General features: G+C 43.3%; 1 protein-coding gene across 4 annotated transcripts in view; it reads right to left on the bottom strand.

Moving 5' to 3' along the window:
* ZFAND3 (zinc finger AN1-type containing 3) overlaps window positions 1–21,453 on the bottom strand; it is a 329,028-nt gene that overhangs the window by 12,392 nt on the left and 295,183 nt on the right. For all 4 annotated transcript variants that reach the window (XM_059077220.2, XM_067006131.1, XM_067006128.1 and 1 more), the window contains one exon: window positions 14,512–14,679. In XM_059077220.2, coding sequence (XP_058933203.1) covers window positions 14,512–14,679 — 168 coding nt within the window. The remainder of the gene's footprint in view (window positions 1–14,511; window positions 14,680–21,453) is intronic.

Genomic DNA, 21,453 nt, shown 5'->3' with positions numbered 1-21,453 from the left:
CTCAGTAACTGTGGTTGCCTTAACTCCTGATCTGACAGCAGAGGGTGTTTTCTGGACTGCAGGCTCAAGGGCAGGTCAAGTTTGATGATGTTGAGTACCCACACGAAGCAGCCTCTATGTGCTGCTGCCCTCACCTCTCTGCAAAGCCTGCAGTAGATGCCTTCATTCCCTACTGGGTTCTGCCTAACTCCGAACAGGGATGGGAATAATGTCTTAAGAAATAAGGAGACATGGAAAGGTGAGAAATTTCCTAGACAAGCCATATGATCCAATTACTTTAGGCACTTCTCCAATAAATTATAGGGCAGACTCACTTACCCTTTTCAGTTTGTGGCCTCTGAACTCTGCTCCAATATCTCATGGTCAGTCTTGACCACCCACATCTACAGTGTGACAGCTCCTCTCCCACCAGCTAGGAGAGCACCAGCTCTCAGCACTTCCTCTCTGCCTCACCAGCACTTGTTTCTTTTCAGTCTCTGGGTCTCATGCCCTTCGTGGGTCCGTCCCAGGGACCCAGCCCCCTGGCAGGGTGACTTGGGAGTCTGAGGCTGAACAGTTCTAGCAACACCAGGCACTGTGTGAGAGCCAACAACCCTCCACCACTACGCCTGGGGCTCTGGCTAGTGGGTGGCCTTCTCCATATCTGCCTCTTCCAAAAGACAGCAGTGCCCCACCCCGCCCCCCAAATGCAAGCTCTCTTTTGGTAACACGGGCTACAAAGTAAACCAACACTGCAGAGCTGTGCTGCTATTTGCCACAGTCTTATTCAGGCTCATTTCCAACAACAAAGCAGCAAAACTTGAAGCGGCAAGGCTTTTCCTGAAGCCTGCATCTTCAGGGGCCAAGAGATGAGGAGTAAGGACTATCATGTGATCTTGTCAGAACCTCAGTCTGCTTAGCTAAGAGCACTTTCCAGAAGCAAAAACAAACTTCACTGATATTGATCTCTTCAGAGGAAAGGTGCTATAGAAATCTCACCTAATAAATAAAGGATTCAAGCTCCACTGCTGGGCTGTCAGTCCAGGAAGGGAAAGAAGCTATCAGACTCAAGGAGTCAAGAGTATTTATTGGTCATCTGTGCACTGTTTACAGAGCTCTATTCTAGGGGCTGGGTGCAGGAGAAGGGAAAAAAAGAAGTCACTAGTTCCCGGCTTTTAAGACAGCTGGAGACACACAGAGAGGAAAATGCTGAAGGACACAAGAAGCAAAGCAAGAAATCAACTGCGAATAAAATCAATACAATCCAGCTATGTGTAATAAATCGGGGGCACTGAGGAGAGGTCAACTGCATAAGGTATCCTGGAGGAGGTAAGTTTTCAAGGAAAATAAGGACATGAATTAGCACTCAGGAGAAAATGGAACAAACACGTCAATGAGAATTAAGTGCCACTGTGTCTCTCATTACCCAGGCACAGTGGGGGACAAAAAAGGGGCAATGCCATGGACCCTGTCCTCCAGAAACATCGCATCTACATGGAGCAACAGGTGGCATATGGAACAGTGGTTCCCAGACAGTAGGTCGCATAAATTGTTACCAATGAATGTTTCCTTGAGACGGGGAAGTGCTCAAGGAACGGCTAAGAACTACACAGCTGAAAACAGAGACAACTCATGCTGCAGTCATACCATCACTGTTTAGGGCACCCCCATGGGCCAGTGTGGGAACATGAAAAAGTGGTGGGATTCTGGCAGCTCAACGGACCTAGGTTCAAGTGCTCCCTAATATTTCTGAGTTACTTAACTTCAAAGCTTGAGTTTTCACCTCTGTAAAAAGGGAGTACCATCTGTCCAGCCATGCTTCTGTAAGGGTCAAATGGTATAACACAGTTGCAGGCATCCAGCACATAGCTGGTGCTCAATAAAGCTGTTCTTCAAAGATTACTGTTTTGCTTTTTTATGAATGTATTTGTTTTATTTATTTATTTTTGGCTGCGTTGGGTCTTCATTGCTGCGCACAGGCTTTCTCTACTTGCGGTGAGCGGGGCACTACTCTTCATTGCAGTGTGTGGGCTTCTCTTTACAGTGGCTTCTGTTGTTGCAGAGCACAGGCTCTAGGCGCGTGGGCTTCAGTAGTTGCAGCACGTGGGCTCAGCAGTTGTGGCTCACGGGCTCTAGAGCGCAGGCTCAGTAGTTGTGGCGCACGGGCTTAGTTGCTCCGTGGCATGTGGGATCTTCCCGGACCAGGGCTCAAACCCTTGTCCCATGCAGTAGCAGGCGGATTCCTAACCACTGTGCCATCAGGGAAACCCTAAAGCTGTTCTTCTTCCTTCACCCAGAGGATCACAACTACAGAGGTAGAGGGTTCACCCATTCACTCATTCAGGCAACACTGCACACCAGGTACTATATAGCAGGGGCGGAGAGCTACTGAAGATCACAACATGGTGCCTGCCCTCCAGTGCTTATGGTCTGGGAGGAGGGACAGACATGCAGTCAATTTCAGTATGTTCTGAGAACTACAGCAACAAGGGCCAACCATGGACTCCACAGAAGACTTTTGAGCAGTCTCACAAGAAGATCAGCAGGTGAAAGGTTTTATTAAAGACTCCCAGATTTTCTGACGGCCTCTGATGAGGAAAACTATGGAGACAAGCACTGAGCCCAGTCTGGCGTTCCTGTACCCCACTCTGCCCTTGATGTCCCCACACTATTCTTCAGTCCCTGTGAATGAACTTGCTACTGGAGGAACTGGGGTGCTGGAAAGCCAAAGGCACTGTGTTCAAATATCTGAAGAGAAGCCGTGCAGGAGAGGAAGAGGATTTGGGACAGGTCTCTCCAGAGGGCAGAGTGAGGAGGAACGAGGACATGTCACATATGGAGGCTGGTTTTAGTTCAACGGAGGAAGCACCTAGTCAGTCTAAGCTGCCTGCAACAAGACAGGCCTTACTCCCTCCAGGCTGGAGATGTACATGGTGGCTGGATTACCTGCCCAGGGCAGGGCACTGCTGATGTAGTTTCTGCAGCGTTAGTTCAGGGAGTTGGACTGGCACCAGATGGATAACTTCTAAGTCCCTTCAGTGCTTCGACTCTGTGTCAGAGAGTGACAGGTTTGTTAGGTAGGAGTGAGAGACTGGTGTGGTTATACACAGTAGGTCTGTGACCTGTAGTCTCTGTGACCCGCAAAGAGCCCATCTTATTCATGTGCAAGATGAATCACAGGTTTTATTTAGGCAAATACACCCATCCCCCAAGTTCAATATTTAATTAAACCAAAAGCATATCAAATAATTTTAATCAGACCAAGCAAGCAATGCTGCTCTGATAGCATACCTGTCTCGCCTGATTTTTCCCCCTCTACCAATAAAAATTCAAGGCGGATAAAAGTATGTAAAAATAAATAATGCTAAGGTTTTCTCTCTAAACCTTATTCCTTAAGTCAATTATTCCATTGGGAAACCTCAGGTTGTACATGTACGCTGGCATCAAGAATTTCCACGGAGGGCTTCCCTGGTGGCACAGTGGTTGGGAGTCTCCCTGCCAATGCGGGGAACACGGGTTCGAGCCCTGGTCTGGGAAGATCCCACATGCTGCGGAGCAACTGAGCCCGTGCGCCACAACTACTGAGCCTGCGCGTCCAGAGCCTGTGCTCTGCAACGGGAGAGGCCATGACAATGAGAAGCCCGCGCACCGTGATGAAGAGTGGCCCCCGCTCACCGCAACTAGAGAAAGCCCGTGCGCAGAAACGAAGACCCAACACAGCCAAAAATAAGTAAAGAAATAAATTTTTTTTTTTAAAGGAAGAATTTCCATGGAGACTGGGCCAGACATTCTCCCATTCACCCGCTTAGGCCTGCCTTCAAACACTACCACAGAAGGACGTTCCCCTAAAGAAAACCAGCGGGCTCACCAGAACACCACATTTCTTTGACTTCTAATTTTTTCTTGTATGTTATTACAAGAAATAATAACAGATGGGGCACCTACTATAAGCCACATAACTCTATAACAGGGGCAATGGGAAGCTACAGAACAACACATGGTCCTGCTCTCTGAGTATTTTAGAATCTAGCAGGATAGAGGAGACCCGTGGAGGAAGGCATGTGTTAAACACTCAGAAGATGTAAATCTCTGCGTGAAAGAGAATGGAGTTGCCTAGATCTGATATAAAACCTCTGATGTGCATGACCTCATTGGAAATTTCTAGTAACTCTATTTTGTCTTAAATTACCTTTACATTTCCTATGAAGAAATGAGCTATTAAGTATATAGGCAGTATATCAAACTTTGGTGTATATTAGAATTGCCTGAGCAACTGCATTTTTGCTTTCCAAAGACGCGTCCCCACCTACTCAGGGACCCTGAAGTGCTGGTCTGAGGCCCACACTTTTTAAGAAGTTCTACTCAAGAGGGAGTCACATAAGAATCTAGTGTGAAGACAGAGAGTGTTTACTAGCAGATATCTGCATACAATGTACTAAACACAAATTAGTTTTAACTACACACATAAAAGGCACAAGAAAGGACATTTCTTTAGCAACACTTTGCGAACAATTTGTTATCAATTTTGAAAGAAATAATATTTTAATCCTGTTATTTTGATTAAATACTGTTTTTACCACAACTGGTCTAATTTGGTGACATTTTGCTGTGAAGGGTCCATGCAAGAGTCCTGAGTCCTGAACAAGGTTCTGGAGGCTGAACTAAGAGAAGGTTAAGAGAGTCAGGTGTATTAATCTGGAGGAAAGACCAAGAAATCTTCTGGGTACTTCAGAGGAGATTAAGAACAGAAGTCCCCCAGGGATGGCCAAGAATATGTGACAAGAAGCTGTGGTCAGTGGGGGCTGAAAGCTATGCTGGAGGGAGGGAGAACGGGCACTGCTGTGAGTGGTCATGTTGGTCAGAAGCTCTTCAGCAGTCCTTGAGTTTCAGATCAAAGCCTGAGTGAAATACCAACATTTAGCACAAGGTGTGATATGAGGCTAGTGGCAACTTTTCTGGCCTTAGTTTCCTCGTTTACAACAAACAAACAAAAAAATGGGGGCGGGGGCGTTGGACTAAATGATTGCTAAGGCTCCCTCTCACCTTGGTGGTATGTGATTCTATTACCTATCTACCCACAATTTTTTTCTGATTTTGTATTGTAGTAAAAGCATTTAATTCAAACAAAGCATTTCTCAGTGTGGTTTGCTTTCATTATCTCAAGTGAGAATAACCCAGAACAGCATCATGGGTGTCTGTTATGATTTTGGTTTTGAAAAAAGAGGAGTGTCCTCAGGTCACAGCCTTTCCCCACTATGGCTGGACAGACACGTTATGACTCTGAACAAAGGGCATGTGTTTCAACCATAAGCATGGGACAGGAGAAGTCTTTAAAACACGCCTTAGTTCACCTTTTTTAGGTCACATGGTAGCTCACCATGAGCTGTATCAGCTGTTTTGGGAGAATGTATTTGAACATTTCTTATGTTTTCCTACAATGTATTCCACAGGTAATATTAAACTTTGTCAGGATGGGGAACAGCTATGCAAAATCTACAGCTAAATCATACATAAATGGTAAAAAACTGAACGCTTTCTATGTAAGATCAAGGAAAAGGCAAGGAAGTTCATTCTCAACACTTCTATTCAACATTATGTCAGAGGTCCTAGCTAGTGCAATAACACAAGAAACAGAAGTAACAGGCATACAGACTGGAAAGGGGTAAAACTGCCCTTATTTGCAGATGGCATGATCATGGATACAGAAAACCCTAAGGGAATCTAGTAAGGTTACTAAATTTATCTTTAGTAAGATAAATTTACTTTTTATCTTTAGTAAGATAAAAGATCATACACAAAACCAGCTGCACTTCAGAGTGGCAGCAAAGAACAATCTGAAAATAACATTTTAAAATTCTATTTACAATAGCATCAAAAAACTAAAATACTGGGGCTTCCCTGGTGGCGCAGTGGTTGGAAGTCTGCCTACCGATGCAGGGGACGTGGGTTCGTGCCCCAGTCCGGGAAGATCCCACATGCCGCGGAGCGGCTGGGCCCATGAGCCATGGCCTCTGAGCCTGCGCGTCCGGAGCCTGCGCTCCGCAACGGGAGAGGCCACAACGGTGAGAGGCCCACGTATGGCAAAAAAAAAAAAAAAAAAAAAACCCAAAAAGACACTAAAATACTTATGAATAAATTTAACAAAGAATGGAAACTGAAAAATATAAAACACTGCTATGAAATTAAAGAAGACTTAAATAAGAGAGACATATCATATTCATAGGTTGGAATATTGTTAAAATGGTAATTCTGTAAATCTTTTTAAAATGGGCAAGATAGCTGAAGTATAAACAGACTCTTCAGAAAAGAAGATATATGAGTGGCCAAAAGGCATATGAAAAAGATGCTTAACGTCACTGGTCATTAGAGAAATTAAAATTAACATACGACAGTGAGATGGCACCACACAGCCACTAGAATAGCTAAAGTTAAAAAGAATGACAATATTAAGTGTTGGCCAATTATGGAGAAATTGGAACCCTAATACACTGCTGATGGGATTTTCTTAGAAAATGACCATTCAACCTGGCAATTCTGGCTCTATGTATTTACGCAAGAAATTAAAACACATGTCCATACAAAGACTTCTGCATGAATATTGATAGCAGCTCTACTCATAATATCCCCAAACTGGCAACAACCCAAATGTATGTCAAATGGTAAACAAATGTGGTATTATCCATACAATGAAATAATACTCAACATTAAAGAGGAATGAACTACTGATACGTAACAACATGGATGAATCTCAAAAACAACATTCTATGTGGACACAGAAGACTGTATATATACATACATACTGTTTGAATCCACTGATGCTAAAATTCTAGAAAAGGCAAAATTATACCAACAGAGGCAGATCAGTGGTTGCCTGGGGTTAGGGTAGGAGAGTGTAGTGACTAACTGAAAATGAGGCACGTGGGAACTTTTTGAGGTAATGGAAGTACTCTAAAATTTGAATTTGGTGAGGGCTGTAAAACTTAAAGCTACTAAAACTCACTGAACTATAAAATAGGTGAATTTTATGGTATGTAAATTATATATCAAAAAATCCAAAAAAAACACACATATACACACACCTTGCTAGACAAAGAACTAACTGAAATTATGTACTCTTAGAATTTAAAAAATTCATTTCCTTTTACAATAAGCCATTTTTTTCTCTCCATAAAGAAATATTCGAAAACAGGGTAATCTATCCAAATAGTTTTGATTAAATTATTACTGTGTTGTTATTGCTAAGACTGGACTATAGAAATAGTTGCAAATTTGCTATCCAGATGGAAAATATTCACTTCATGGGACAAGGGTCTGCTGGTCTGCCTGTCGGTAGGGTGTGAGTGGGGAAGTGACACAGGCTTCAGTAAATGTGCTCTCTGCACATTTTGTATTTTAAAAGCTTGGTCGTTGATGCTCCTTTGCTGGAGAGGGGAGCTCTTCATGTTTCTAATATCTCTCTGCAGCCTTGTTAAAGGACATATGGTAGCTTGGATCTCTGGGACGTGGTAAACTAATGGGCCAAATATGTGGAGCTAGTGTTCAGTAAAGGTTTGATTTGTTTTGCTCTAACACCTCAACTTGCAATTTAGAGGAGGAGCAGAGGGACTAAACTGCTTGGTTTTAGGCCAGAACTCCTACACATTAAAGATTAAATGGGGACTACAAATAAGCATACTCTTGTTTAGGTGAGAGTACAGTGAGAGTGAAAGGAAGAGAGTAGCAAAGGGAGAAAATTTTCTCGATTTGCCTCAGGATTTTCAATTACTCTTAGCTCTCATATATACAGTAACTCCCGTCAAAGGTTTTCTCTTGCTGCTGTTGTTTTTGTTTTTGCTTTTGGGAGGGTGGGCAGGCACCTCCTTCTCTTGAGCCGTCAGGTAACATAACACCCAGCTGCTGTCTCAGAAGTGCTGGAAAAACTTTAGCCTTTCACTGCCAGACTCAGCATAAAACAACAGGAGCTCCTAAAGGGCTGGGATCTTGGTCACCACACTCTCTATATAACGCATTGCAGAGCATGGACTTGATACTCAACGGCAGTAATGATAACACCTAACTGGCCAAACCAATTTGTCCATGATAAAGGATCTCAGGTAGTTTCCATGGATAGTAGGGTTTTCTGACAGATCCAGCCTAGAACTCTGTACACAGAATAAGGCCTTTTATAAGAAAATATAGCCTCACTTTCTTTGAGACATAGGACAGAATGCCAAATGTCCCTGACAGGTTTAAATCACACTTGGAAGAGAGTTAAAATAAAGGCCTAGACGTGGGCTTATCTGTGGTGGTTTCTGATGCTGGTGGAATGGGCCGGCCTGGTAGTTTCATGTCACCTACATGCTTCATAATCACCACAGCTCCTCGCCCCACACTCGACCTCAGAATATCACTATCCGTTCACCACTCAGTCAGTCCCCTATAGTGGACGGGGACGGCTGTGACACGTGCACATTCCTTTCCACTTTGTGAATCAGTTCACATTCTCCCTAGATCACTCCTCTAAGAAGATTCAACAGCCTCCTGGGCTTTCCTGTGTGTTTAATTTTTTTAAAAAAGTCAAATTAGATCGCGCTGACCACATTCAAACCACTGATAGTTTTTCACTGCAAACCAACGTCCAAACCCTACAGCCTGGAAACTGGAATCCCTTCCCTCCTTTACTAGCAGTCTCTCCTCACTCAACCCCAGGGCTCCACCGGGCTGCACAGAGGTCACCTGCAGAACACCAGCTTGGTCCAAGCATCCCCTCTTTCTGCGCTTCTAAGTCCCACCCTTCCTTTAATGCTCCTCTTGTGGAAGCCTGTCCAGAGTCTTCCAGTTGGAATTCATCTCGCCCTCCCCATATTCCTATAACATACGGTTTGTACCGTGATTAAAACTCTTATGGCAGGCTGCCCTGGATGCCACTTAGTTCATGCATGTGCCTGCCTTCCACTCAGGACCAGCAAATTCCTACTCTGAATGCCTCTTTAAATCAGCTTGGGGATCCTTGGAAAAGTGGCTGATTCCAGGACTAAGCAAGTACAAGATGTGTCCAGAACACATCATGTTAGGCCAGAGAGTAAGAAAATGCTTTTTAAAAAACAGGAGGCAGGGACTTCCCTGGTGGCACAGTGGTTAAGAATCCACCTGCCAATGCAGAGGACACGGGTTCGATCCCTGGCCCAGGAAGATCCCACATGCTGTGGAGCAGCTAGGCCCATGTGCCACAACTGCTGAGGCCCGCATGCCTAGGGCCTGTGTTCTGCAACAAGAGAAGCCATTGCAGTGCGAAGCCCGCACACCGCAACGAGGAGTGGCCCCCATTCCCTGCAACGGGAGAGGGCCCGCGCACAGCAACGAAGACCCAACACAGCCATAAATAAATAAATAAATATTTTTTAAAAAAACAAAAACAGGAGGTATGTCACAAAAATACAAAATTCAGCTTGAAGGAACTTCCACCGGCCAAATCTGAGACAATTTGAGCAACAAAATAATTAAGTACAGTAATGAATTATAAACCACTGAACAACATAAGAGCCCAAAGAGTCCAAACCAATAAGAGATAAATAAATGGGGGAGGAGAATGCTCCGTGCAAATGGTAAATGCAGGAGAAGGACTGGAGTTAGCAAAGCATCATTTTGCAACCATCATAGTGAAGATTGGTTCAGGCAAGAATCATCAATGGATACTAAATCTAGGAGACCTTTTTGATGATGATCAGGACATTTATATAGCCAAAGTGTTTCCCACAGATTGCTTACTAGTTGCAAGGGCAAAAATACTATTTTTAGAGACATCAGACAACACCTACTGGGTAAATGAAGCAAAATTAACAACAATAATGAGAGGCAGATAAAACATCTGGGCCTCCCAATGAAGAACCCTGAGGGGGACACAACATCACCCACGTAGCATTCTGGCTGGGAATACATAACCTGAATCTAATCATGAAGAAACATCAGACAACCTCCAAACAAGGAGTGCTCTATTTAAAAAAGCGGGGGTGGGGGAGCGTTGGGAAGGGTAAGCAGAGGAGGGTGGAGAAATGTAGCCTTCAAAATGTCAATATCATTAAAAACAAAGAAAGGCAATGAAAATGTTCCAGCTTAAGAGTCTAAAAGAGACATGACAACTAAATTCAACACTTGATCATGGACTGGATCCTGTACTAGAAGTGGGAAAATGCTTTTATGAAGTATATTATTGGATCAACTAGCAAAGCTAGAATATGGACAACAGATTTGATAAAAGTATTTCTCAGTATCAATTTACTGAAGCTGAGAACTGTGCTGCAGTTATATAAAATAACTATACTCAGGAAACATTCATTGAACTTTATAGGGATAATGGGTTACAATGTTTGCAACTTACTTTCAAATGGTCCAGGACAAACTTTTAATTTCCAAAATGTTTAAAAAACAATACCCAGAAACCTTTTCTGATTTAATTGTTAAGTGTGAGGCCCAGACATTCTATATTTTAGAGGCTTCCTAGATCGAGAAGCGCCTAGAGCAGTGGTTCTCAAAGCATGGTCCTCAGACCAGCAGCATCAGTATTACCTGGGAACCTGTTAAACAGGCACAGGCCCACTGAGTCAGAAGCTCTGGGGTCGGGCCCAGCAGACTGTTTTAACAGCCCTCTGTGCAATTCTGATGCCCACTTAAGTCTGAAATCACTGACCTAAACTATGAGCTCCTACATTCTGTATCCTACCTCCTATATTCCCCACAAAACCTAGCAAAATGCTTTATGCAAAATCACATCTCAATAAATGCCAGCTGAATTTAGCTTGACAGTGAATGAAAAGGCAGAACAGTGCCACTGAGGCACTTTTAAGTTGATAAACTAAAGGTCCCAGCTAAAGCATCACTCTGAGTTTCTAAAGGGAATATAAAATTTACTTTGAAAGCAGTAAACGAAGTCAGATTACTCAAGAGGTTAGTAAAAGCACTGTTGTCCCAAAAAGGGAGCATATCAGCTTACAGTTTAAGTCACTGTCAACTGAAAACATGCCATAACTTAATGCAAGCTCTTAGACTGGTATTTAAAAATTAATTCTGTGGTTCTGGTAAGCAATGCATAGTGATTAAAAAGCCATGTGGTATGCATCATGCAAGATCTGATTAGAAAACACAGAATCCACGTGTCTGTGCTGTGGCCCAGATTGGATGAGGATGGCCAAGTTTCAGAAGAACACTCTCCAGGTGGCATTTGGAGAGACAAGACCCCTGTAAAGACAACGAGCTGATCAATTTGCCTACTGAGTAGAAAATGAAACAAATAAATCCATTTTTATGCAATTGTTTTCCATCTTGAGAAGTTAAACTGCTGAAGATACACTAGGATGCAGGGTATCATCCCAGCCTCACCATATGCTTTTTCTGATTGGCACCCAGAAAGATTTCACAGGAAAAGGGTGTTACTATGGTATTGTTGATTTAAAGGTTATCTAGTCACAGCAAGGCAGAGGAGAATTCATCTTCAAAATTCACCCATGGAGTGTCTTGGCAATTAACAATTCCTATCACCTCTAGCTGTTCCCTATGTGAGAAGGCTCAGAACTCGCCTTACAAATTGCTCTTTTGAAGATCAAAGGGGAGCGAATGTGTCTGTGTGCTCTCGATGAGACTGTGATTTAATGGAATTTTTAGAGAAGGCTTGGTGGCAGTGTTTGGATGACAGCCCCCGGCGGAGGATTCAGGGGAGCTCGGCCACTCTTCCCTTTGGAGCGTCTTCCCTGTCTTTAATTGGCACCTCATTAGAAATTAATGAAAATGACATCCTCTGTTCTTCCTGCTCTAGGCATCGAATGCTACAAAAAGGCCCATCACAATTCATAACACATTCAATTTATATAGCAACGGCCCTTAAGCATTATTTATGAGATGTGAATTTCTTGTCAGCAGTTAATAACCTGTATAGAGTGGAAGGGGAATGGAAAAAAAGATTGTGAATATATATTAAAAAAAGATTTTCTGCAGTGGAAAAGTGTTCTGTTTGAGTTCAAACCGCCTTCCTGAGTCTTCACTTTCAGTAGTAAATTACTGTGTTTCCCATCTTCCAAAACCTTTCAGGGCAGTTAAACGTCTCCCTAGCACTCCATGCAGCCTCAAGAAAATAACTGTACAACTCACCTTTTCCTAGAGATCCAAGCAGACAGGCAGGAGGAACACAAGAGCTATTTGTCAGGGACAGTCCCAGAGGTGTGTGTTCCCATTATTGTCCTTCATCTTTTAAAATGTGGCAGTTGACTCAGTCATTTTTCTGGGCACATAAGTGTAATGCTCTCCGTGGGCCCAACTGAACTCCCAGCTCTCTCTAGGAAGGCTACATCTGGAGGGACTGCAGAAAGCTCAGAGCTCTCTTCTCCAGCAGAAAAATCAAATCTCTCTATAAGACGACCCTCAGAATTGGGCATAAGCCAAGGGACCACGTGTTAGATCATTTAAAGAGAATGCATTCTATGGCAAACCCAACAGGCACTTACTTAGAAACCCAGCCTCCTGCCTGAGAGGTGAAGAGCACAGCAGAGTAATCTGCACTTACCAGAGTCAGTCAAGTTGGCTTCACTTTAGGGGCACATGAAGTCATCCAACATCTATTTCTAGATATTTTCAGCTTGGTGCTTAAGACCTTAGGAAATTAGATGGTTTGCATCACAGCTGAAGGGTAAACTGGGAGACTTGGTTACCACACCTCTAGATCTCTCAGTGCTAAACTGTGAATTCTCACTGCTTGCCTGACAAGGAGAGGAGGTTATTAGCCACTGCCAGAGGCAAGACAGCACACTTGATGCACCCTGCTTGATCCACTAGGGCAAATCCTGTATAATACCCAGGATTCAGTTACTTTCAAGAAGGAAACAAGAATGTAAGGTACAGGAAAATCCCATGATTTTAATTTAGGAATCACCAAAGGCCTGTGTTACCAAAGCAACAGGCAAATGGTCAGGGAAGCTGCACAACACTGGTTAACAGACTGAACTGCTGATGCCCCCAGGGGTCCACGTGAAGACCAAAGCAAGAATTTGCAGACCACAAAAGATCCGACAAACCACTATGGGCAAAGCTGGTTAGCCATGAGACCCCAGAGTTTCCTTGGCTAACCACAGTATTCCTTCACTACCTCATTAAGAATTTTATATTACCTAGCAGGGTTGATCAAGACACAGCCTAAGAACAAGGTTCTGGGCTCACCTGGACCACATCACATTGCAGGAACAAAAGTGAGGTGTTAAAATTCTGCTGACAGCCTCTGCACCCACGTCTTATCCTACCTCTCTCCTTACACTTTCACACAAGTATTTAATAGGATAAATAAAGCCCAGGCTAAAGAATAAAAACCTGTCCAGTGATACCTGGACTCCACATGCTAGTCACCATTTCTGCAGTTGAATATAAATACGTTTCTGATACTGCCGAGTACCACACACCAGACTGTGTAACAAACAGATTTCTACTCATGACAGGAAAGGAGTTCCATGAGAGGAACTCCTGAGAGTTTCCATGAGAGGCTGGAACTCCCTCCTGTCCTTCTCATTTCCAACAGGGCAGATAACTGAGGGACAGGAGCAGCAACGGCTATCTCTTCAGAAGATGAAGAGCTTTGAGCAACTGTAACTTTCTAACTGCTGGGAGAACCACCTAGTCCTGACTACCAGCATCAGTACTTACAGGATATCTATGGCCATCCCAGAGGTAAAAGGAGGCTTCTAAAGCTCACTCCTAAGGACAAAGGATACAGGATTCTCAGAGGCTAGAGCCAGTGTGCCTGATGACAGCTCTGTCCCAAAGAACAATTTCACAATACTATGCTCTAAAGTCAAGAAATAAAAACAGGGACAGGAAAACTGTAAGTCAGCCTAAATAATGCAGCTACACAATTTCTCTTCCACGTGACACGATGTATGTGGTCAAAGGGAGAGGAAGGATTGTTCTACGTTCTGTTCCACTGTGGGTAGGCATAAAGTTTTTAAAAAGTACATCCCACCAAAAATTCCAAGAGTTGGTATTATACTGGATAATACAGAAGGAAAAGGTTACTTTAAAGCTATTTCAAGGGGTTAACTGACAATGAATTATGGTTCAAAGAAAATAATTTTCTAATCAAACTTTAATTTAAAAGGGATATGGGGTTGAAATCTTCCATTTATTATATATAGTAAGAAGCTCATTCAAAATTAATTTAATATATGAATTTTATGGTACATATCTCAGAATTTCACTGGTTAACTTCTAAATAAGTCATCAATGAGAAGGAACCACAGTTATATACAGTGGGGAGAAGCTGAGAGCAGTAAGTAAGCAGTGACATCGCAACTCTAATGAAATATGTGTAAGAGTAGTTGGGGAGGTTTTTGCCTTTTCTGTATGTGTGAGAGGAAATAAAGGGTGTTTGGAAATAAGAATCCTCTACTCTGATTTCCCAAGCTCCAAACCTATAGCTCGCAGGGAGGTACTCGGGAGAAGAATGAAGAAGCTCAGCCTCTCAGGGCGCCAAGGACACAGCCTCCACCACGCTGTGTCCTCCACTGGGGGGACACTTACCGCAGCGGCACGATCCCAGTTCCTGCTGCACCAGCTCCAGTTTGGTTTGGCACTGGAAGCACCGACGTCGGCTTTTCTGTTTAGATCGGCTGGTTTCCTCGGATCGTTCAGTATTCTCCAGTAGTCGTGGCCGTTTCACTGGCGAGGCCTCATTCTCAGACTGTGAATCTGAGCAAAACAACACATTTGGGGGTCAGGGTTAGTGCTTGGCCTGGCAAGCACAGCTGATTAATGTACAGCCAAGGCATTCTTCTGACCAGGCTACTCTGCCCTTTTCCAGGAACTGGATCAGTATGAGCAAGAGCCAGTTTGTCTAACTGGCCTGGTTTACGTCACAAATTGTGACAAGCATGAACCTTTAGAGCTGACTTCTCACAAGCCAGGCCCAAGATAGGAGAGGAGGGTGGGTGGCTCAACAAACGTCTGTTCTGTGTTGTCTTTAAAAAACAGCCATCTCTACACGAGGAGACCATTCGAGCTGGAAATGGGATCCTCTCTTTGTGCCCCTTCTTTGGGTCCCAGCTGTTTACTGCTTGTATTGGTTATTTATCTCTTCTTGGATCTTTGCCCTTAAGTAGACTGTAAGTCGCCAGAGAAGGGACTGTGCCTACTATTTCTGTATGTCACTATGCTTAGCACAATTCTATACCTGAAGTCAGTGTTTCATGGGTGATCCATGACCTTTTCTAGTAATAAGACACTTCTATTCCTATGCACAACTAAACACACAAGAATCAGGTTCTAATACTGAAAACAATTCCAACTTTATTCAGAGTGAAGAAGTATCCTTGCTTGTTCACAAATAAGCTGTCCCATGGCTTCCAGCGTGGGGTGGTACAGAGGCAGCACTTGGCACAACCCTAGGGCTGGTGCCAAATTAGCAGGTGAAGGGAGCTGCACTGTGCAACAAGTGTTTTGTATAACCTTTAAAAAAGTAAAATGCAATAAAGTTCATGTCACAGGCAGACTGTAAATAACTCTTGCTTTCAAAAAAAAAAAAAAAGAAAGAAAGAAAGAAAAGAAAAGAGCCAGCACGTGGGGGGCTCTGTACTCTTGGAATTACTGCCACTACATACTGACAATGCACCTTTTGCCAAGATTCCAAAGTGATTTGTGCTAAACCACCTCTGGAAGAGAGTCTCCTAATACAGTAGCTTCTTATCGGTCTCCTTGCCCTTCCCCTTGTCCTACATCTATTCTCCACACAGCAGCCAAGCGACCCTGTTAAAAATCAAGTTACAATCACTTCACACTCCTGCTCAAAATCCTCTAATAGCTCCTCTTCTTGGAGGAAAAGTTCAGATACTTCCTATGACCCTCAGAAAGGCCCTGCCTTTCTTATGTGCCCTCCTTCCATCTCTCTCCCCTCATACCCTGCTACTCTCTCCCTCTGCTCCATCCACACTAGCCTCCTGATTGTCTCCTACCTCAGGGCCTTTGCACCTTCTGGTCCCTTTGTCTGGAACACTCTTCACCCAGATCTACAGGGAATTCCCTCTTTTAAAGTCTTTTAAGCTACATTTCCAATGAGGTCTTCTTCTCTGAAAACCCTATCTAGACCACTCTTGCCCCCCTTCAGCAGCACTTCCCTTCTTCCCTTTTATTCCTCCACAGCACTTATCTTTTGACATTATCCTCCAGGAGAATGTAAACTCCTGGAGGGCAGGAAGTTTCACCAGCTTTGTTCACTAATGTGCCCTCTATGCCTACAACTCAGTATTTCTTACATGAATAAATCTTCTCCTAAGGCAGTCCTGATTTTCTATTTACTGTGTCTCTAGTGAGAAGTGGTAGACTGTTGGACTGTTGGCTGTTTTTCTTTCTTTCTTTTTTTTTTTTTTTTTTTTTTTTTTTGGCCGCGCTGCGAAGCATTCAGGATCTTAGTTCCCCGACGAGGGATAGAACCAAACCACGCCCCCTGCAGTGGAAGCACAGGAGTCTCAACCACTGGACCACCAGGGAAGTCTGGCTGTATTTGAAGGAAGCCTGTCTGTATCCCCTTCCCAGCCTCCCTCTGTGTGGAGAAGATGCTGCATTTCGCCCGAGCACTCACTGGCCCTGACAGTGACAATGGCAGTTTGCTCACAGGCCTCCGGCCCACCACACCGTGCACTGACTTTCAGAAGGTACGCACCATTCTTAGCAATTGTAAACTTCATTTTTCATTTCATTTAGTTCTTGCAGCCTACATGATGCTTTCCCCCAATACAAACCAACTAAACAAGGCCTTTGATGAAAACAATTGAAAGCAAGTTCAGCCTATTTCCCAGCTCCGCTAAGCAAACCTGTCCAAACCTAGTCAGTGTGATGACTGAGGCAGCCAGACACACCAGGCCCCTCCCCTTCCCCTATAAGAACAACAAGCAACAATCTAAATGTAAATCATTACAAGGCAGCCAGACAAAAGGAATTCACCTGGTATGGGCCACACTGTTGGGGGCAGGTCGGGGGGTCCTTTTTTACAAACCAGAAAGGGCACTAATTTGTATTAATAACCCTATTTCAACTTTTTTTTTTCCCATTGGGTAACAAGAAGAGAAAACTCTAGAGTAAAAACCGAAACAAAAAAATGGTGTTTGTTCTGAGACAAGGTCCTAAATCTGGAGCATCCACATAAGAAATTATCCCCCAACCCTGGGGGGTGAGGTGGGGAAAGGAGAGAGATTAGGGTTCACACAAGAAGGTGGCTGAAGCCTTTGCATTATTAAATTGTTAAAATCCAGAGGTTCTTGACACAACGCCAGCACACCTCAAATATAAAAGAGGACCACTCGGACCCTCTTTTATTTGCACTGCGGCCTCATGGAACTGAGCTTGTGTCTGGAAACACAATGTTCACATTCAAAGCTGTTTCCCAAGTGAGTCTGCTCCAAACTGTCAAATGTGCTGTCTACCTACATAGCACCTATTTCCATTTGTAAAGCAAGCCTCTGCTACAAGACAATTTACTTTCAGTATGTCAATGTTATCCATGGCTAACTATTTTCAAACAAGCAAGAGAGTGATATGTGAAGACAATATTTTTTAACATATGATTCCTAAGATTGAGAAACAGAATTCATATTGATATAATCATCATTGGTCATCACCAAACAACCCAGCTGATGGAACGCCCCAAAATTAGGAGGCCTGTCCAGGCCTGATCTCTTTTCTTCTAATTCTCCACCTTGTCTGACCAATGAGCACTCAATAATAACAAAACTAAGGAATAGGTCTGCATGGTCTCATCCTGAAATTTTCCTTTATCCATTCCACACTACTATATATAAAGACAACAGCATTATTTGTTCTGGAAGGCAGGAGGCATGGGATGTTCCTGAAACAGTGGGTCTTTAGGGAGGTCTTTGATGCTGCCAACAGCTTCTGGCGGCACTGCACTGGCCATCCTAAAGGAACACCACTCAGCCCTAGTCAGTCCTCTGAGAGTCAATGTCTCATCATCTGTGCAAGTCCAACACCTGGACTTGCAGGTCTGTGCAAGTCCAAGACCAAGGCATCCATGTATAGAAAGCCTGAGCCATGAGAAGCAGTCCTCAATGAGTCTGAACCAAGACAGGTGAAATGTTTACCAGAATGTGTTATTTTTCAGAATCAAGGAACTGCTCCTAGACATTAAGAGATTCATAACTTTAGCATTCTGGAATACGCCCACTTATCCTTCACTCAGTCAATGGTCTATTAAGTGGAAAGGAATCCTTGTGCCCTCTAATGCTCTCTACCACAAGGAGGGAGGGAAAAAACTCCCTAAACTGTTTACCACCTTCCAGTTATGTGTTATCTATAACTTCTTGGCAAAGCAAACCATTCCTTGGCATTTCCTCACAAGTCAACTTAGTATTTTAATTATAAGCTGATGAAATAAATAGCGGTCTACAGGATCATCATCATGTCTGTATAAGAAATTTACATCTCCTCTGCTAATTACCTAATGAAACCTGTGCCATGTGGGGAGTTGCCTAAATAAGAGAAACAGATGTCCAGGACAGAGATTCTAATTACATAATAATGAACTAAGTAATTCAACTGTTCAGTTATAAACTTAATGGCAATTTTAAAAGGACCACCAGAAAGAAAAGATCCAATTATGGTCAACACTAAAGGAACCCTCACCTACTGTCCGTATCTGAATAAATTAAAGTTTGATTATTTACTTTTTGCTCACAAATAGTAAAATAGTCCTTGTTACCCTGAAGCATTTTTAACTCCTCAACAATGATGGAAAACACCTTCCAGTCTACTTGCATAATCTGAACTTGGGCAGTAAGGATTTAACGCAGAGAGAAAGGTGAACAGAAATAACTCTCATATGCAGCTTTAACTGTCAGAAGAAACGCATCCTTGCAAGGAGCATGCTCATTAGCAGCAGGAGGAGTGTAGCAGCAAGATAGAAACTGTTCCCACCCCAGGAGTTAGGAGTGACTTCTAATTAAGGTTCTTCATAAAGGGCCAACAAAGCACCTTTTCCCAGTATGCTTTTTCTTGAGAACCTAATCTAGTCTGTATGTACCCACACAAGAGCTGCCCACATGCCTATGCCAAGCTCACAGTTCTTGATATTCAACCAGACCCCCTCTTCCTCTGCCTACATTTAATAGCCTGAGGAAGATACCACATCAGACCTTCCAGTCAAAACAAAGTCTGATCAAGAATCATAATGTGATTAAATGAGAAAGGAAAATCTTAAGAAAAAGTATTTTATCTCTCAGTTTCCTAGATTTAAAGTAACCATTGCTTTATTTGTGACAGAGAAATAAGTACAGTGATTTTTAAAATATATAATCCTCTGAAGAGAGAAAGTCTTCTAATTGTACTTTCCTAGCCAATAGCAGAAAAGTAGTGGTAACACTTTCAAATTTAGGAACACAGTTTAACTGGAAAACTTGACTGGAGACGACAACAGACCTACTTCTTTTAAAATTCTGTTTTATCTCTGACAGAAATTCACATTTGTTCCTTACTGTCACTGTTCTTGTCTTTATAACTCATGTTCTCTCCTGAAAATTTCCAAATAAATTGTGTCAGTCCTGTCAGAGTTGAATCCCAATCTCTCTGAATCTCCCATCGCTGTGCAGCTGGCAGCCTGCACACAACTGAGACTGCTAACCATGACCATGTCCCTCTGACACCTCAGGCAGGCTCCTGACCCTCTGCACAAGCCAACACTCATGGTTTTGAACAGGAGACTGGAAATAGCAAAGTGGCAACAAAGAGAAGGAAGCTTCTTCTATTCACTTCACCCATACCTTCCCTCACTTCTAAGAAAGAAAGATGAATCTGTTTAATCTCAGGTTTTATGACAGCTTTTGAGGTACTCAATCAGTTTTTTTAGAACCTATCACAGTCTCTTGGCAGACTGACATTTATGATCCCAGCCGTCTGTGCACAAACATCAGTAAGAGCAATAATTAATGAACCCTCACACATCACTGCCGTCTCTCCTTCGACCATTTAAAAGAAGCTTAAAAGCTTCCCTGGTGGTGCAGTGGTTAAGAATCCGCCTGCCAACGCAGGGGACACGGGTTCGACCCCTGGTCCAGGAAGATCCCACATGCCGCAGAGCAACTAAGCCCGTGAGCCACAACTTCTGAGCCTGTGCTCTAGAGCCCGCGAGCCACAACTACTGAGCCTGCAAGCCACAACTACTGAGCCCACGTGACACAATTACTGAAGCCTGCATGCCTACAGCCCGTGCTGCACAACAAGAGAAGCCACCACAATAAGAAGCCCCCGCACCACAACAGAGTAGCCCTCACTCGCCGCAACTAGAGAAAGCCTGCACACAGCAACGAAGACCCAACGCAGCCAAAAATAAAAAATAAAAGAAGTTTAAGCTGCTAAAACCTCTGTCCATGAAAAACACCACACTCTCACTGGAAAAACTGATAAAAGACACTTTAAAAAGAAAATCTGTTTTATAGGTACTTTCTCTCTCTCTTTCTCCTCAGGCTTCCTTTCAGTGTGTGCAGGGATTAGACTCATCCTCTCTGGCTTCTTACTATGTATGCCATAAAAGACTTCAGGAGAGAAAACTCCCTCATTATCCATTAAAATTTTGTTTCCACTTTATTTGTCTGGAATTTCCCCCTTCTTTCTTATTTTCCTAATGGTCCTAGAACTATTTTGGAATATCACACCTGTTAAAAAGCTGTCACACAGAGATAGAAATTCAACTCTTGGGAAGAGGCCGATTATTAAAATTTTGTGGAAAATGCCTTCATTTTCATTTGATATGTAATACAAAGATGAATCTAGTCTGAAATACTCCTAGGATGCCCCGTCTTAGATCATAACCATTTTAAAGGTCAGGTGTTCTCAAACTGCCAGGCAGTACTGTTGTGAAGCCCGAATCCCTCTCTTCTCCTTCCATCTCCACCCCCATCCCTCCAGGTTATTTCCTCTGGCTTTCTCCTAATCTTGAGGGTGGTCTCCTCCATCACAACCTCAAGACAGCAGACCTCTGACTCTTCCTTCCTGCTGGGAACACAAGATCGGGAGACCTGGGGTGGCCAAACAGTAGAACCAATTATCTTGGGAGCCCACCTGAACTTTTGGGGTCTCTGTCCTTCTCAGTATGCTCAAAAGACATAAAGCATCAGAAATCTTGAGGCTAATTTTATCATCTAACTGTCTGACTTTGATATTCACGACAGCAATGCAAAGATGCTTCTGTAGGGACATTTTTTGATTGGAAGACAACTTAAAGAGTAGCAGAAAATGCATAAGTCATGAGCCATAATCTGCACCCTTCATGAAATGAGCACCCATACGCCCCACAGACGTGTTTTAAAGGCTGGGATCAGGTCTCTCACTTCCTCACAGCCCATCTTTCCCTCCGATTCCTGCTGGACAAGAAGCTGAAAGCTGATTTTGGTGGTACACACTGACACCAAAAAAAAAAGCAATTATGAATTCATCAAAGGATAAAGTAAGAGAAGCTAATGG

This window comes from Kogia breviceps, chromosome 10, assembly GCF_026419965.1.
Source record: "Kogia breviceps isolate mKogBre1 chromosome 10, mKogBre1 haplotype 1, whole genome shotgun sequence".
Taxonomy (NCBI): Eukaryota; Metazoa; Chordata; class Mammalia; order Artiodactyla; family Physeteridae; genus Kogia; species Kogia breviceps.
Note: the sequence above shows the minus strand (reverse complement) of the source record. Positions and strands in the feature narration are given on the sequence as shown.